At 47.3% G+C, this 19577-nt stretch overlaps 1 protein-coding gene across 3 annotated transcripts in view; it reads right to left on the bottom strand.

Annotated features, from left to right (window-relative positions):
• LOC147747719 (coagulation factor XIII B chain-like) overlaps positions 1-19577 on the bottom strand; it is a 1426313-nt gene that overhangs the window by 1209671 nt on the left and 197065 nt on the right. For all 3 annotated transcript variants that reach the window (XM_086955242.1, XM_086955259.1, XM_086955250.1), the window contains one exon: positions 15562-15738. In XM_086955242.1, the coding sequence (XP_086811368.1) occupies positions 15562-15738 (177 nt within the window). The remainder of the gene's footprint in view (positions 1-15561; positions 15739-19577) is intronic.

The raw sequence follows: 19577 nt of genomic DNA, 5'->3' as shown, positions 1-19577 counted from the left end.
ACCATTGCAGGGGAATCCAGATTATCGGAAGAGAAGGTGCGCGACCTGTCCAGCAAGATTCAGGCACTGGTAGGGCTGGACAAAGCTTCCCTGAGCTGTATACAGGGTATCCTAGGCCTGCTCAACTTTGCTCAACTTTGCTGCTAGAATAATTCCAGCAGGTAGGGTCTTTGCCAGGAGACTTGCTAGGGCCACTGCCAACATCTCCAAAAAGCACCACATGGTCAAGCTAAGCAAGGGTATCCAACATGACTTGGCAATGTGGGCAGAGTTCCTGCGGAATTTCAATGGGGCAGTGATATGGAGGGCTCCCTGGGCGGGCAGCCCCGACCTCGCTATGTTCACTGATGCTTCTGGCAGGCACGGATTTGGGGCCATTCTAGACAGGGAGTGGTGCGCAGAGAAGTGGCCCAATGCATGGATCAAGAGAAAAGTGACGAGTAAGATCACAGTGTTGGAACTCTTCCCCATTGTGGTGGCCTTCCACCTTTGGCCAATAATCCTGTCCGCCAAAAGAGTTCTGCTGTGGTCGGATAATTTAGCAGTGGTTCAGGCCATCAACTCCCACTCTGCCTCTTGCCCTTTGGTGCTTTGTTTGCTGCGCGAGCTGGTGCGGACTTGCTTGTATAACAATGTTGAATGCAGGGCGCGGCACATTCAGGGCATCAAGAACATCGCTGCTGACGCTCTCTCTCGTTTTCAGTGGCAACGGTTCCGAGAAGCCTGGCCGAGGGCGAGAGAGGAAGCCACCCCTTTCCCTGCGCATCTATGGTACCTGCTGAAGTGGTAAAGAGGATGAGGGCTTTAGGGGAGATGGGGAGATCCAGCGGGGAGAGCTAGGTGCCGAGAGGGTGCTGAGCGTTGCGGGCGGTGTGCCATTGTCGCTCCCACCCCCCCTCTGAATCTATGGGGCGTGGTTCATACTGAATACAAACTTCTGGGCTCCTTGCAATAGAGGCAAATCCCCAAGCCTTTTGGTTTGTATTCTCACGCACCTATTTTTACACATAGTGCCACTGTTTTAACTTTCACGACCTACAGCAGGGTAGGCCTTAGCGCGCCTATACCTGTTGAGGTAACACCCACTTACTGGTCCTGACGAAAGCCCTGTAAACTCATACACTTAAAGGGCAGAAACATGTTGACGTTCCCCTAACAGGGAAACACCTGTATTTCTTGTGGATAGTTTCCCTGCACATAGCTCTTAATTTTAATATGTCAAGTTGACCAGCGAATAAATGATTTTTTTGGGACAACCGCTGACATTTTTAACTACACTTTTTTTCACATCTCACTCTCACAACAACCTGCTCCGCAGTCTCCTGGCGTCGTAGCACACTCAGGAGGTACTCGATCTCCCGAGTGGACCCGATGATGAAGCATGTCACCACTAGGGTGAGTGAGGGTTTCCTGAAAAAATAATTCGTTTTTTCTTGAAAGTTAGTCCAGCCTTCTGACCAACTACAGCTGGCCTCATGTCTATACGTGCTATCTCGATCACGCTTACGCCTTACTGACGGACACTCTTCTTTTGTTTGTGTATCTTTAGGGGAGATGTCCTTGGCTCAGAACACTGTGAACAGATACAAGGCTTGTGTTAAAAAAAATTTGCGCCACTGTCGGAGAGTGGGAAGTGGCTGGGGATGCGGCAGAATTGAAAGTGCAGGCCTTCATCCTGTGGGCAAAAGACAATAACAAGAGCCATTCGTGGATCTCTGGACACATAGCAGCCATCAGCCACAAAGCAAAGTTGTTAGGACAGGCGGACCCTACCAGGGCGTTTGTGACCAGGGCAGCATTGAAGGGATGGGGTAGGAGAGAACATAGAGTGCCTGATAGCAGATCGCCTATTGACTTTGCCACTCTACGGAGGATGATACTGTGTCTGCCCCAGGTCACTTCGTCCGATTATGAGTCTGCCCTGTTTGCAGCTGCGTTTAGCCTAGCCTTTTTTGGCGCGTTCAGAATCTCTGAGCTGGTTGCGAAGTCCAAGCAGGACACGTCAGGGGTAGCGCTGTCACGGCAGGACGTTCTGGTCTTAGGAGACATGATGAAGATTACTCTGCGCCAATCCAAGACTGATCAGAGGGGCAGGGGTATAGAATTGTGGCTCAAAAGCCTAGGCGCGCCCAAGTTTTGCCCAGTGAGCCTTCTGTCGGCTTACCTTGCCATTCGTCCACCCGGTATGGGTTACCTCCTCTTACATGCAGATGGCACGCCATTGACCAAATTTCAGGTGGATCACGTAATGCACGCATGCTTGGGTGCAGCAGGTGTCTCAACGGTGGGCAAAAAGTACAGTTCCCACTCCTTCCGCATAGGTGCAGCCACAACTGCATCCTCAGAAGGGGTACAGGTGGAAGGTATTAAACAGTTGGGGAGATGGTCTTCTGATTGTTACAAGAGATATATAAGACCAGACAGTAACATACAGTGGAGAGAAATGCCAGATATGTTGTCATAGTTGTGAAAAAGGATTGTGTATATTAGACACCCGGGGCCATGTCCCCTTTACAATGTTTCGACGAGTTTTGTTTGCAGTATGGTAATCTTGACAGTGTAATTTGTGTGTGTTAATAAAGAGTTACATACAAAACTTCTCTTTATTCACCAGGAACAACGGTCTGTGTGCTGGGACACGAGGGGGTTTCCAGGTTGGCCCTTTGGGCAGAACAGAGAAAGTGGAAGCATGGGTTTAGCGAAACTCATTTTGTTTGGTGTGGAGTCACTGGCCTAAGATGGAGCGGGGTGCTGGGCTTGCTAACACACGAACTAAAAGGGAATGCTCAGCCCCCGGATGTGCTCATCCTACACGTGGGAGGGTACGACCTGCCGTGCCTGGGGAAAAGATTTCTCCTAAGAGACATGAAAGTAATAATCACCAAAATCAGCAACTTATTGGGTCCTTGCGATCTTGGGTGGTCTGAGATCACACCACGCCGGCTCTGGCTAGGTGCTCGCTCTGCGCAGGCGATAGAGGGGGCGCGAAGAAAAGTAAATTGCGCCATGCGTAAGTTCGCGGAGCGGATGGGTTTTGGTTTTATCAGGCACGGGGAACTCCATGCCAAAGCCCCCGGGTGCCTTGACGAAGACGGCGTCCACCTGTCCAATCTAGGCATGGACTTATTTCTTCTGGACATTCAGGAGGCTCTAAGCTCTGCAGGCTGCATATAGGAGGTAGTTATGGTGGGGGGCCCTGCCTGTGACGGTCGCCACATTTAGGGCTGTGGAGGAGTTACATGATGATCCAGAGGCGAAAGGTACTTAGGAGTACCCTATGCAGAAGCACAAAGGGTGCTGCTGAGGCCTATTATCCCTGGGAGATCCGTGCGGTGGACCCTGGGGGTACGACGGCGCCCCGTTATCCTACGGGCGGTTGGTTACCTGGACAACCGGGGGTTGCTTGACCGCTCCGCCCCTCGTAGGGGGGGGTGTGAGCTAGAGGGTGGACCAATGGTTCACCGGACAGGTGAGGGGCTACCCTCTCACCACAACCACTAAGCACCGTATGGCCAAGGCCGCGGGCTACTTGGCCTATCAGGTGGCAAGCTGTGAGGGGCGGCTTGCCTTTGGATCATCTGTAAGTTAACCCACCATGTCTTAGCAATGATATGCTAATAAACCTGCGACTACTTTTTCCCAACAACAAGTTGTCTTGTCCAATTCTTATGATGGGGATATTGTTCATTTGGGGGATGGTGTGCGGGCTGATATTGGCACTATGCAGGCCGCCCGACACGGAGCCGCAGGTGACCCTCATAAGAGGGCGGGCACCGTAGTGCCACAAGATAGCAGGCGCACCAGCCCTCCGGTGTCCAGCGGCCGGGGGGCCGCTGCCATGACGTCATGGCGTTTTATCGGGGGGCGGGAGTGGACACGGTACTTATGTCTTCTCCCCGCCTCAGAGCAGTCTCTTTGTTTCTGACTGCCCTCGATGTTGCCCTCCCTGCCGCTTACCCTACATCTCAGGTGGCGGGGGGGGTGCTATGTTTTAATACTTGTTATTTGTGTTGCAGGAGGAGTTACATGATGATCCAGAGGCGAAAGGTACTTAGGAGTACCCTATGCAGAAGCACAAAGGGTGCTGCTGAGGCCTATTATCCCTGGGAGATCCGTGCGGTGGACCCTGGGGGTACGACGGCGCCCCGTTATCCTACGGGCGGTTGGTTACCTGGACAACCGGGGGTTGCTTGACCGCTCCGCCCCTCGTAGGGGGGGGGTGTGAGCTAGAGGGTGGACCAATGGTTCACCGGACAGGTGAGGGGCTACCCTCTCACCACAACCGCTAAGCACCGTATGGCCAAGGCCGCGGGCTACTTGGCCTATCAGGTGGCAAGCTGCGAGGGGCGGCTTGCCTTTGGATCATCTGTAAGTTAACCCACCATGTCTTAGCAATGATATGCTAATAAACCTGCGACTACTTTTCCCAACAACAAGTTGTCTTGTCCAATTCTTATGATGGGGATATTGTTCATTTGGGGGATGGTGTGCGGGCTGATATTGGCACTATGTGTGGCAGACCAGTCACCATTTTATATAACCAGCATTAGTCGGCGTTAGCAAAGCCTGTGCTACGGCGTTAGCAAAGCCTGTGCTACGGTCACAGTCAGGGCCGGTCCTAGGATTTTCGGGGCCCTGGGCAAAAGGGAATGTGCGAGGCCCTTGAAATTTACATAAGTGTCACCTTCTGATCTCGGGGATGCTGCTTTGTGCAGACTCCAACTGGGCCCCAGCTCCTCCTCTCAGCCACCCCAAGCACCTCTTGTACAGCCCATTTCGGACCGAAGGTGTGAGAATTGCTTGGGGGCTGAGTTAAACCTGTGTGAGCTAAATTGCTGACAATGGGCGCCCAGCGAAGTCTTTGAATGGGCAGCCCGAGATGTGTCCCCCTCCCCTAGGCCTTCCCACACCATCTCTTGGAGGCCCCAAGAGGGGGCCCCCTCCCATGAGCCCAATTGCAAAGAGACGCATTACTTTCTCTTTGATCAGCAGGAGTACACGAGGGGTGGTGAGGTGTTGCCATTGTGCGAGGGGGGGGGGGGGTAGGGGGCATCTTAATAGGCAGAGTGTGAAGCCCTGGGCAGCTGCCCACACTGCCCATGCCTAGCGCCGTATTATTGCCAGTGATCGCATGAGCGTGGCACAGGCTTTGCTTAAACTGACTATGGAGCCATGCTGTAAAGTGAAACCAACACCCATGTAAATAAAATATTGCAATGTCCGCACTCGCAATTTATATTTACACATCTAAATCTAAATTGCAGGTGCCGCAATTGCTTTAAAAGTAAAGCAATGGAAAATAATGTGCATTTTTTTGATTGCTTTACTTTTAAAGCAATTGCGGCACCTCTGCTTTAGATTTAGATGTTTAAAGCTAAATCGGGTTGCCGCCACTAAAAGCAAAGTAAAAGCAGATGGGAGGACGGAAAAGAGGCCCTCACACTCTGTACTAATTGATGGCCAAATAAAATGTTCACAGAGTGAAATCGACGGTACGAAAACTAAACAAACAAAGGAGGGTCTTTGTCAAATATGGACCAATAAGAAGCCCACATTTCTAAATGCTGCAGCTAACAGCCAATGGCAATGTGTGAAAGAGAGATTCAGCAGGTCATTGCTAATGCTCGATCTAAAAAGTGGACTGGAATATAATTTGAGTCCTCTGCTGCTGCACAGAAATCTAAAATTGAACACTCAAAGCGACTTTTTAAAAAAATCGAAGCACAGTAATGTTGCGTTTCATATACCTCCGGGGATTTCTATCACATAAATCATGTCTTAATCCTTGAGGTACGCACTGCCCTCATAAGGCTGAAAATATTGGGCTCTGCTCCCAGAGTCTCATGATGATTATGCTTCCCACTGGAATATTCACAAAGGCGGTGATTTTAAACTTAACTTTAAATTCCAGTGCTTGGTACAGGGGCGGCTCCTCCATTATGGTGGAAGGTACGTCGCCCGCGACCCCCCGGCAGAAAACCAGCAGAGGCACAGGACAAAAATAAAATGATAATAAAACATGTTTATTATCATTATATTTTTAGTCCTGCAGGCTGCAACTGCAAGCAGAGTGAGGGGCGTGACCACCTACATTGACGCTCTAGGTGCAGCACCAGCGAGGAAGTGGGAGTGATGAGCACTGCCAAGTGCTCATGACGGTTTGGCTGGCACTCTGTGGCCGGCCAAATCACCCTGTGCCCTAGGCCTTTCCCCACCAAACTGTGTTTTACAGCTGGGTGAGGAAACCAACACAAGCTCCCAGTTTACGTCTGAGTGCCAAACCGAGGCACTCAGACCAATCCCAGCACTGCTCCAAGCAGGGAATAGCATTCCCAGCATGTGAGCAGCACTGGGATTGGTAGCTGGGAGCCTGCGCAGGATGTGAGGATGGGGAGCAAGGCGGCAGCCGTTGGAGCAGGTAAGGCCAATTTTCTTTATTTATAATTAATTTTGTTGTTGTTTGTGTTCCGCCTCCCTGCGTCCTGCCACTTCCCAATACGAGTGGCCGTTACTGGTCTGGTGTGAGTCGACTCCATAACCAACGCTAAGGTCCCATGTCCCCACCACTCTGCCTAATCATAATGTATAATTATGTTTCGCTCCATACATGCCTCCAAGCTAGAAACTCTAATCCAAATCGCAGATTTTACATCCAGTTCGAATGGTTATCAGCCCATTCCTTGTATCAGGCTGTACATTAAAAAAAGATGGGCGGGGGATCTTATGCATATAATCCAACAAAGTAAAGTACATCATCAGATAACCAATCATCATCTTGTAAACCATACATGTCCCATAGATTGTACTTGTCCCATTATAATAATCAAATAATACATCCTAAAAGGGAAAACACAATCTTACTGGTATACAAATGTAACCAAAACCAATATGGAATTGTTTCCTATTAATATGTATGACACCACATTTTCTGCGCCTCAGTGGGTGTAAATACCATGATTTAAGCCCACCCTGATACATTGCAGTTTGTTATGGCTTGGCGGGAGAGCAAACCTGCTCAGGTTTCAGCAAGTAGGAGCAGAAAAGGCTCTTGCTTGCTGAAAGTGGAACATGTGTATGTTTCCCTGCCTGCTGTCATGCGAGCAGAGAAACAGACAGATTGCTTTAGATCCAGCGAGTTGCATGTTATCAGCTCTCTGGGTCTCAAAGCTACGCCGGCCTTCAGGCTCCCCCCACAGTCCCCAACATTGAAAATGTGGATGCCTCGGGAGGGACCAGGGCACCCACTCTACAGGCCAAGCCCTGGGGGATGGGGTCGCTGGGGTTGAAATTGGCCCGGGAGGAGAGCCTCATGTACCCCCCCCCCCCTTTTATTTTTCAATTATTTCTTTTTAAAGGGAGAGGCCCAGGGAGATGGGGTCCCCGGGGCCCAAAATAGACCAGGCAAAGGGGGTCTTGTGGCCCCCTTCCTAAAAGTAGGGGAAACAATCTGCCACTCATTGGAGGCCAGCCCCCTCTCTCCACCACTCTGAAAACGTGCATTCTGGTGCCTGCTGGTTGGAGGATGAAGTCTCTTTGGCTGCTGAGGGGTCTTAGGGGCCAACAAGACCTCCTGTTACCACCAGTAAGCCCCACACAGTTTGATTTCTGAGAGCTGTCTGGAGGTCAGGCCCCTTTCTCCACCACTCTGCAAATGTGCCTCTCGGTGCACTGCTGGTGGGGGATGAGGTCTCCTTGCCTCCTGAGGGTATCAGAACTACAGTGGACTTCTTCCCCCAAGCAGCAGTGTGCCAGGAGGCATGTTTGCACAGTGGTGGAGAAAGGGAACATGGCCTCTGATGACCTCTCAGCAATATAGCTGTGTGGATCTTACAGGAGGCCACAGGATGGCTAGTTGGCCCTCAAGGACCCTCAAGAGCCAAGGGGAAATAATTACCCAACTAGCAGTGCGCCAGGAGGTGCATTCGCAGAGTGATGGAGAAAGGAGGAGTGGCCACTGAAAATCTCTCCAAACCCACTTTGTTGGACTTGCTGGAGGTAATAGGAGGGGAAGATGGCACCCAAGGGCCCTCAATAGCCAAGGGGACTTCATTTACCTAGCAAAGTGCGGTAGGAGGCGCATTTGCAAAGTGGTGGGAAAGGGAGTGTGGCCTCCTACCAGGTCTCAGCAATTCCACTGTGTGGGTCTTATTGGAGGTAACAGGATGAGTAGTTGGCCCCCAAGGACTTCCTTGGGGACCAACGACCCCTCCTGTTATCTCAAATAAGTCCCACAGCCTGATTGCTAAGAGGTCTTCGGAGGCCACATCCCGTTATAGGGACTTTACAGTTAGGCACAGATTTCACAAAACCAGTGGAATTCAGCTGTTGTAGTTAGTGAGCTAACTATAACTCACACCTCTGTAATGCACTGCTAATGACCTCACATATTACATCCCTCATGACATGGTCAGGGGCATCACTGATGATATCACTTATGACAGCTCAAATGACATCACTGATGACATCATGGATAAAATCATCTACATAATCTCTGACGCACTCACTCACACCCCATATAACCTTTCATCCTCCCACTCCAGCTACTACACTGCCATTCTCAAACCAATTCACACACCCATACCAGTACTCACACAGCCACTCACTGATTCATAGATCAACAGACACATCCACTCACTCACCCATACAGCCACTCATACACTCACTAATATAGCCACTGACATATCCACTCATACACTCATACAGCCACTCACACACTGAATCAGTCATCTATAGAACTACTCACACACCTACTCACACACCCAGACAGTCAATCACACAGCCACTTACTCACTCACACACTTACGCATACAGATACTAACGTGTACTCACTCACCTTAACACAAGCACACACTCACCCATATAGCCCCTCTCACATTCACTCGCTCATACATACAGTCACTCATATACCCTATCACTCACCTATACTGCCTTTCACAAACCCAGTTCCTCACCCATATACCACTGGCACATGCACTCACTCACTGACAAAGCAATACAAACACTAACTCACCGATACAGCCCCACACGCATGCATTCACTAGCCCAGACAGAAACTCATGTACCCACTCACACACCCAATCAGCCACTTAGACACCAACTGACAGACAGATACAGCCATTCACATAACCAGTCACTCACCCATACACTCACTGAGACACCTAATCACTCACTTATTGATGTCCAGTATGCATTGTGGGAATTATGATATCAACATTTCAAGGACCATATTGGATCTTCCAGTCCTTTGGTTTGTGTTTTGGGCACTTTGGACCATCAAGAGGAACTTCAGGAAGAAGTTACAGAAAGTTTGTAGGAACTGTGAAAAAAAGCCAATAAAGGGACCGACTCAACCGCAAGAGCGAGCCAAGCCAGCGACCTTCAACCGCGAGCCAGCCAGCTGGTTCGTCCCACTGAAAAGATCCGTAGGTACGGCTCCCAGTGTTTGATAGAGAGCTCCATGGAAAGCAAGCCAGCATACCCTCACCATACCCAGACTGGCAGAGAAAATCAAGAAACCCCAGCAGAAACAGCTCTAGAAATGTTTCCAAGTCCGAAGGTAAAATCTCAACTGAGACCTACTGCGAGGGGTAACTGAGCTGTGCTCCATTGCAGTAGGCCTGAAACTTTGACTTTGTTCCAGTCAAGCGACCACATGGTCCAGAGTAGTGCTATAGGTTTTTAAGTGCTACATAGTGCTAAATCTTTAAAAACTCATATCTCTGGTTCCCTACATTGAATTTTTGTCAATTGGTGTAATTTTAAAGGTAAACGTATTTCCTATTTTTATAAATTGGTGTGGGATTTTTTTTGAGTGTTGTGTCTTTAATATTTACTGTAATATGTGTTTTGAAATGCTTAACATACCTGTCTCCTAAGTTCAGCCTGCCTGCTTGCAGCCAGGCTACCAAGGGATGAGCTAGGGAATATTTTTTGAGACTTGTACAGAGCCTTAGAACATGTTAATGTCCTTACTGTCAATCATAGATGCACATTTGCTTCTACTAATAACTCACTTTCCAAAAGCAAGCATGCACAAACAAATTTTAAAAAGTGCAAGAGGCAAAAATTAGTAAATTTGTTTTACCATAGAAAGAGCACAAGCATTCCGCATTACACTGGGGTTTAAAATTCAATTCCCCCTGATTGTGCACACTGGAGTGAACAATACCTTGAAATGCATTTCATCCACACATCCTCAGTGTGCACGCAGGTACTATTAACCACATTTTGTCAGTGAGTATGCCAGGCTGCCTTTCAGGCTCATGCATCAAAGTATGTGTAGTTCCTACTAATCTGCAGAATCTGCACATTTGTTGGACAACATAAATTTAGGGTGAGGTGCCCAGACTGATCCCGGGCACCCCAGCAGGATAAGTTGGCCCAGAGATCAGCTAGCTTACACTTCAACCACTAACCCCCCTAACCTTACCAGGGAGCAAATGGTTTCTGGCTACTATGGAACATGACAAGCCTGACCCCTAAGGGATCATGGAAACAGATCAAGGGCCAGATGTACGTCAATGGAAATAGCGCCTTGCAAATTGTGAGTGTTTTGCGACTCACAATTTGTGAGGCGCTATTTCCAATGTACACAGTATTTTTACACTGTTAGTTATTCCCAATGTGGTCGCAAATTGAGAGGCTCATGAAAATTAATGAGCCTCTCGCAATTTGAGACCCTATTGGGAATGGCAGGCCCTCCCAGGTATGGTGGCCTGCTAGGCTCAGCAGACCCCCATGTCTGGGACTGCTTTTAAATAAAGCAGTTTTGTTTTTAAATGTAGCCCATTTTCCTTAAAGAAAAACGGGATGCTTTTAAAAAAGAAAAAAACGAAACGTTTTTGTTTTATTATTTAAGTGTAGGCAGTGGTCCCAGGGACCACTGCCTGCCATTAAAAAATATTTTCCCCTGCATTTGCAAAGGGGAAGGGGTCCTCTTGGCACTCTTTCCCTTTTGACCCCTTCCCTTTTGGAACCTCATTACCACCCTCTTGAAGAGGGTGGTATTTTGCAACTGTAATTTTTTACATGGGGTTGTGCTTGCTATTAGGAAGGGAACGCCCCTTCCTAATAGCAAGTCGCAATTCCAAAATAGCGAATTGCAAATAAATTGAGACTCACTATTTTGGAATGGTACATACACCTATAGGTTTTTGTATGCGCAAACGCATTTGCTCATGCAAAAAACGTTGTACATCTGGCCCCAAGACCTTTTGCTTAGTCACTTGTGCTCTTTGCCCTCTGAGAAATATACAGAGAATACACAGAGGAACGTTTTCAACATATTTATTGAACCAACATTGTTCTTGTATAGAATACATGTGCTGTAATAATCAGTAGACAGAATCAGATGAAAGTGATTACAAGCACCAAAAGAGTAAACAGTTCGACCATGGTACTAAAACAGTGTACATCTGCATGCATATAAACTAGGCAGTAATCATGCTTACTCCTACTATGCAGAACCCTACTCTATGTCTACCTACAGTGTGTGTAGGTGTCCTGCCAAGAATCCCTCGAATGGATGATCCTACCCCAGTACCCCAATTTGGGTCTGATGAATTGTAAGAACCATTTCACATCATTGTATCAAGTGCATCCTAACTGCATCTTGTTAGTTGATGCCGACCCTCAAAGCGTGTGAAAGAGGGAATCTGAGGTGCGTCCACATCCTTCAAGAAGGCTATTCCAAGACAGGAAGTCTGTTACACTGTGTATTCAGGAAAACTATCTGATGTGGTTTAGGCATGCTCTGAATAAGGCCTCAGTTCCCCGAACAGTCTAATTTTCTGTTCCCCCAAAAGTTTTTGTGTCTATGGTATCTTTGCAGAATTTGAAACCCTGTACTGACAGTTGGGAAATAAAGGAAGCAGAGTATATCAGCTTGGTGTTTGTTAGCATATTTTTCTTTGCAGGTGTTGGTGCAACCGTATAGTAGTAAGAGGTGGGTATGATATGTCAAAACCAGAAAAATAAGCAAACTTTTGTGCAAATGCTTTTGAGCTACCTTGGTGGTGTTGGGCAATGTTCCCATTGGGTGTAATTATGAACAGGATGCAAAACACTAGCTTTGTGTAACAAATGGTGACCACAATTTTGATAGCAGAACATATTACCAAAATTAGATGTACCATCAAACAATTCTTCATTAGAAAATGCAGCTGATTGCTTTAGATCTGCAAGCAAATTGTGCACAGTTTTAATGTCCCAAACGTCAGAGAAAGTACTAGAGGTGATGATATTATTTAAGGAAATCTTAAACAAATATAGTATTTGTAAAGGTTCAGTGGGACCATACACATCATATGATAACCTATCCCACACTATTCCTTCCGTAACTGTAACTGCTGTAATGTTTACCATGAACATGATCCTTTGTTCATGGTGCGATGATGCATGTTGTTTCAGAACCAAGTTCACAAGTTGAATTGCAGAGCCTTCTGGAAGATACTCTCCATTCAATAGTAGGGAAAAAACCAAACCAATCCAGAGGACCAGGAAAAGTAATCCAATTGTAATCCAGAGATGTAAGCAAGGAGCAACAAAGTATGTCTTTTTTAGCCAAAGGTAGAGAGCATTCACTTGTAGTTTGAAAGGGAGATGTGGTGGTGCTGGTGGCTCAGGTTCAAATAAATCAGATGAAAAGACGTCACGATGAACCAAATAGCCAGACGCTGTCTGGTCTAATTTTGGCAGCTCAGCAGGGTTTGTAGAATTGCGAGATGACTCGACCTGTGGCATATTCACATCAATGTTGTCAATTTTTCGAAATAAGAGTTCTGCACTTGACGACTGTACAGTTGTAGTTGTTTAAAAGGAAAGGAGTAATACCTTATTGTTGTTAACTGTTTCTGTTTGGAGAGTGGAATCTTCTGTCCTTATGAAAGCTTCCATCTGAACTTCCTAGATGGTAGCGAAAGAAGTGTGGCAGCCACCCAGGGACCCATGTGGCCTACTTTTGAGAATCAACCACATAATGTGGTTTGATCCGATCAGTGGAGACAAACCTTTTGTCTAGGTGACCGACAACGGGTGGAAAAAGGGCAGTTCTGGTACCTTCAACAGCCAGGACAGGTACAGGCTCTCTGTAAGATGGCCCAAATTCTTTTTTGCCCACAGTTCTTTCTCTGACCAGGTCTTCAATCTTCCAGACCCAGGCAGTTATTGCAGGTACAACCTTCACTTCTCCAGTGGTGGTGCGTTTTACTTGGATGTTGCTTTGAGTGCCCCTGAATTCAATGAGTTCCAGTAAAACACCCAAAAGTTAATTGATGTCATATGGTGTTTCTGGCACCACTGCACTGACATTATCGAGGTCTGGTACCCACATACTCACACCAAACAGGAGTTCATAAGGCGTCCCCCCAAGGGGTGATCCAACCCCATTCCCTGGTGGGGAGTTAATGAAGTACCCCGTCTGGGTCACAAACTGGATACTCCTCAAGTAGATGTCAGACCGCTGTGTGGTGGAGTCCCAGCATGCAGGTGTCAGCAGAAGTGCCTCCTTTGCTCATCTTTAGGGATACTAATTTTTGATAATAGAAAGCAGCCTGGCTATGTGCATGTAGATTAGAGATGTTATGGATATGTGAATAGCCCTGTAGCACCATGGATGAAGAAAGAAAAACATTTGTATATACTGCGTAAAAGGGGCTTGAATATGGTGTTGTCAGCATCGTGATAATGTTTTACGAAGCTGGATGAATAAACATAAGTAGTTTCAGAGAAACTAATCCAACATTGTCACACATGTGAAAGTGTGCAAAAGGATGCAGCAGAAATGTTATTGTTCAAATTTAGGATAATGTAAGAAAATGTGCAGCTCTGTTACAAATGCCCACACAACAATGGACCCAAATACCTCAAGGACAGAATAAACTTCCACGTACCCAAAAGAAACCTCCGATCTGCCAACCTCGCACTGGCCGAAACCCCGCACATCCACAGAGCCAGAGCAGGCGGAAGATCGTTCTCTCACATTGCAGCAAGACCTGGAAAAAACTACCGGCAGACATCTGAAGCTCCCCTCCCTGAATACCTTCAGGAAGACTCTTAAGACCTGGCTGTCAGGACCCCACAAGTAGTACCTTCTGCTTGTGAAGTGATCTCGCCGAGATGACATGAACAACCACCACGTCTCCCACCGTACCCTAGTAAATGCATGTACTGACCAGGTTAAAGATGGAACCGGAGGAGGATGCTAGTGAAGTAAAATATATCATCCTGAAAAGTGGTTTGATGGCCTACTGTGTTCCCAGAATCTCTCGAGAGGCACCGTCTTATATGTGGCACTATAGGTAGATCAAGATGTCTTCAGCAAGGATAGAAAAGAAAGGGCGCTCCTGCTCATAGGTGAAAAGCAACTGCAAGCACTCCAGCGCGTGCAGACAAGTAAAGGAAAGAAGAGCGCTTCTGTGAGTAGGTGAAAGGCAACTGCAAGCAATCCAGGGCTTGCAGACTGGCAAAGGAAAGAAAGGGCGCTCCTTCATATAAATGAAAGAGAACCGCAAGTGCTTCAGTACATGCAGAAAGGCAAAATAACTGGTGTTCCAGGGTGCGTGACTAAGGCTATTCTTAGTGCCCCATGAAAGTAGCCGGGTAGCGAGGAGAGCATGCGTGCGCTCACTCCTCGAGAAGGAAGTACAATAAAGTGCACCAGTACTCACTACTGAATTCAAAGCGGGACCAGCACTCCTGCGCTAGTTCAGTTACATGGAATGAAGCAAGTATAAACAGACTGAATGCTAGCGCTCCAGCGCGTAGGCATTACCTGTGCAAAGGTCCGCTGACACGAGGAACAGACTTGTCGGGGTGAAGGCGTTAATTCAAAGCGCGGTCCGGCGGGCACCGCAGGAAGTTTTGCGGATTCCCCTGGAAGCGCTGTCATACTGGTGCCAGTTTCCAGTGGAGGAAGGCTAGACCGCCGACCAACAGCTTGACTTCATTGAGTGCTCCAGCATATTCGGAGGCTCACATCCGCATTTGCTTGTTCAAGCAGGCATGCATGCCTAAAACCATGACACTGGCTCTTCCGCTGAACGGATCTGCTGACCCCCCTCCACCCCTCAGGGCTTTGAGACCCTCATGGGTGAGTAACGCACTTAATATTCCCTGATTGATTGATTGTTACTTGGGCCTAACCTGGGCACATAACAAAAGGAGTGCAGAGGTAACACCCAGCCAATGTATTTTCCCATAGAGAGCCCAAACATGCAGCATCACACTGAAGTTAAAAATTCCATGCAGTGAACGATGGCCCAAACACCTTACACCCACTCACGCAGAGAGTACATGAAAATACTAATAACCACGTTGATGGCCTGAAATTAGTTCAGGTTGTCAGCTTCCTTGATGTGACAATTGTGGGCCAGATTGGATTCAGACACATAGGGACTTCCCTGCCAGTGATCAGTATACTAATAGTTGAAGAATGCACTTATGGGCCCTTATTCAAATCTTAACCATGTTAGAAAAAATTAGAGGGAGTTTGTGCTGATTTGTAGGAATCCACGTACCTGTTCCACCACGCAAAAGCAATTATTGAAATATTTAATTACTCACGAATGCATGTCGCTTGAGAAAACTGTCCATTTGAAAGACACTCTACTGTTCCAGCCTCGGATCCTTCGTGAGTGAAAAAACCAGGGTAGCAGCGGAAGGATACAGTTTGTCCTTCTGTATAACGTTGTTTATTAAAAGACATATCCATATTGTCAAAGTTGGGCCGGTCACACGCACCTAAAAAAGAGAGGTTATGGTAAGCCATGTCTATTAATGCTAATATTAATGTTGAATAAACATACATTTTGAAAACGATAATGTTTCACTGCATGGACTTCAACGCTTCTAACATCAATGGGTAGGACCATGCTTGCTTGCAGGAGAATATTGGTTCAGCCTTAAATGGATCATTATCAACAATACTAAAATTAATATTGAAATAATCTGCAGGCCGGGTTCTCTTACCAGCCCTCCTCACAATGGCCACACCAATAGGAAAACAACCTTAAACTACAAGGAATGTGGCAAATATAGCAGATAATTTAGGCAACATCTTCCCACCATAGTCTGACTCAGTAGTCAAACCCACCGAGACTCTTTGGAAGTAGCTTCCTTTGCACTGTATCCTCCTGCTTGCAACGGTTGTGCTGTTGATATCTAGACTTTGAATATCCCAAACAGGTAGTTAGAGGCACCTGACTGTATCCTGAGCTGCCTTCTGGATAAGCTGACCTCTGCTGTACAACTTCTGCTCCATCTTAGAGTCTTTACCGGTTCCCAATTTATAGATAACATTTTATTCAAGTTTCTCTGCAAAACACACTATGCAGTAATGGTATGACTCATGCCCTTCTAGCAGAATAAATGTAAAGTGTTTCTACTGAAATGCCACATAGAGATCACACTGCTGTCAGGTCCACCGTTTTCCACTTTACAGGGAGAAAGCGAATGGCCTGGTCAACCGCACTGGTCTTATGCCTAAAGCCTATTTGTCCGCCGTGGTTTGTGCAGGTAAGAGCGGCGGGGCACGGTGGGGGGGGAGGGGGTGGGGGTTCGAGATACGACCATGAGGGAAAATTAATTATTTATTTAATTTTCGCTCACAGTCATATGTTGAAATACCCCCCCCCCCCTCAACCCGGCCCCACCCCCACAGCTCTTACCTGTATGGGCCGCAGCTGCTGCTTGTAGTCCTGAAAAAATGTGGTTTTCCTCACAGCTATACAATCACCCTAGCACCTGCTTGCAAAAATATTTACCAAATTGTCAATCAGTCTGGAAGGGTGGTAGTGGGAGGGCAGACTGGGATCCTTTTTTTAAAAATGGGCACAATCTCTTCCTATTTTCGCAATTGAGAGATCACACCCTCCATCGCGATGGAGTTGGATACCATGTTAATATAGTGGAGCCACACCCCAGGGTCTGCTTTGAACACGTCAACGGAGCTTTCTTGGGCTTGAATAAAAGCTCAGCTCACTTGGGTTCCTCCATGGTAAAAACTACTGGGGAATGGATTGTGGCATAACATTGTGGAAGCCCCAACAAGCAGGACCAGGCTCAGGAGAATGGGTAGGGGAGTACAAACTCCCAAAATGGGAAACTCGGTCACAGGGTACAATAAATGTTTCAACCGGTCTGCCTGTCCTCCCATTGATCTTACTGACCAATGCCCAGAATTTCCTCTGGTCATTAGCTTCGGCGGTATTCAGTAGGTCAGACCAAATGCCATGTTCTTACGCTCCTTTTGCTTCTTTTAGGGTGGCCTAATTAATAGCCCTGTTTCCCCTTATAGCATTCATATCCCCCTCTTTTATAGATTTGAGCAGGTTTGCCTTTAGTTTTTCCACTGGCCATCAAACTATCCCTTAGTCTACATTGTGTTTGGGCAACCCCTCTAATCTCCTTGGTGAGAAGGTACCTCAACTTGTCAAATACCATATTGTGCTCTGCTATTATCACCTAATTTCCCCCCCAGTTGGTATACATGTAATCCATATGGGTGGTTAAAATGATTATAACTCCTTGACTCCCTCGGGTGAGAAACCCACTGTTTCCTGTTTCACATTCCTCTTGTTGTTAATGGCCATGAACTGCATGGCAGCTTGCTCAGTGGCTACAGGGCAGGGGAGGGTCATAGCTTCTTTTAATCTTAATACCAAGGGATTGTGGTTGCTCTCCTCTGCCTTACATCCAAGAAAATGCAGTTGACTGTGCTAGTGTATGGGCCTCTTTTAAATGTCAGTGCAATCAGCTTGTCGGAAGGAGATTGCCCATTGCATACCTGGAACACATGTGATAGGGTGAGATACCTAATCTGGAATGCGGCTCTGGAAAAGTGTCTTCCAGTGGAGCAGACAAGGTCCAGTAAACTGCAATTAGTGTTTTCATCTCTAGACAATTCACTTGCCAGATTGTTTGGCTCAAATGTAAGGTTGAAGTCCCCTGATATGACCACATGGTGGGTGTTACAATGGTGGTCACATAGAACACTATCCAATTGTTGGAGATTTTCGATTCCTGCTTATAACTACTAATCCAGTTGCAGATGTTAATTATCATCAGGGCCCAGAAGTTTGGGCAAGAAAGGGTTGTTCCCTAGGACGCCATTCCAAAGAATCACGCACCGGGTCAGGAAGCATGGGAATATTTCCCTCTGTTGTAGAACTGTTGCTTGTGCTTTCAAGGCCGGTCAACCCAGACGGTGGCTTCAATAAATCACTGATGGAGAGGATGGACATTCTATTGTGGCGGGATTTTTCTTCTGGCAACAGTGTTCCCCCCGTGGCCAACTTTGATGGTCAGCTAATGCACAATGCAGGATGCAGGGCAAATCCAGATTTACTCTTGAGATGGCGATAAAAGAACCCCAGTGGCAGGAGGGAGATATTTCAACAAGCCCAATTTTGTTCTGTGCAGCTATTAAGGAGATTGAAGACAATGGAAGGGACATTGAAGTTAACAACAACTCAATCACCTCTATAGGATTTGGGCAGGGGCCAGACCCAGTCCACTCTATTAATCATAATTATGTGCTAGGCATGTAAAGGGGAGAAGCCAGCATGCGAGCACAGTCAGTGTAGAACTTTATTTTTTAATTGGGAAAAGGATTCCTCAGCCCCCTTAACTGTGCGAGCTACATTGGTCGGTATGGGTTGGAATGGAATCTGGAGGCAGATTCAATGAGATAAAGTTGTGGCCTTGACCTGATTCACTATTTGTGCGTGGCTCCGCTCTCGCATCCCCTCCCCCCACATCTTCTCTTTAGGTCAGATCTCCATTCTAGAAAACTCCCTTCCTATTGGTTTGCAAATGGGACAGCTATCCCTTGTGGCCCTGGCATCAGAATCTGCAGCTGTAGCTGCAGGAAGCACCTCCACCACACCACCCTTGGATGACAAGAGGAATGATAACCATGGTGGTGGGGGAAAATGTGTGAGGTTTGGGTATTGCAGGTTTCGGAAACACTACCTTCGTTAGGTTACTGATTCCAGACTCAACCGCCTACAGCCGCTTGCAGATGGACTCTAACTTTTCTGACACTACTGCTGCAAATCTATCGTACAAGTCCTTGAGCCCTTCAGATGTCTTAGCTGGTGCCTTGTCTTTGGCAACACTCTCCACCATGAGGGCCGGAGTACACAGCCTCTTTGCCTTGGATTGATTAGCTACACTCTTCCTTTTGCCTCCAACTCTTTTAACTAGCACAGGGCTCAGACGGGGTGAAGGGGAGTCACCTGATCTCGCTGGGAGACATCTTGCTCCTCTGGTGGCGCATATTTGGCCATGCCCCGGTGTTTAGGTGAGACCTTGATGTTGGGGAAACCACCAAGTTTCTCGGCGCTGTTGCTTGTGGTGGCTGGGTATCCCAAGGGGGGGAAATGATAGAGGGGATGAAAGGGATAACCAGAACTCCGCAGGTAGATTTTCTTACTAATTAAACCCACTGCTCTCTGTAGAAACCAATCCAGGATAGAACTCTGTGGCCTGATTCCTCAATGGTCAGAGCTCTGCGCTTCTCCATGCTGACACATATGGCAGAAATCGTCAACTCAGTTAAGCTAGACCAGGCCCCCTCC

Source organism: Lissotriton vulgaris, chromosome 1_1, assembly GCF_964263255.1.
Source record: "Lissotriton vulgaris chromosome 1_1, aLisVul1.2, whole genome shotgun sequence".
Classification (NCBI taxonomy): domain Eukaryota; kingdom Metazoa; phylum Chordata; class Amphibia; order Caudata; family Salamandridae; genus Lissotriton; species Lissotriton vulgaris.
Note: the sequence above shows the minus strand (reverse complement) of the source record. Positions and strands in the feature narration are given on the sequence as shown.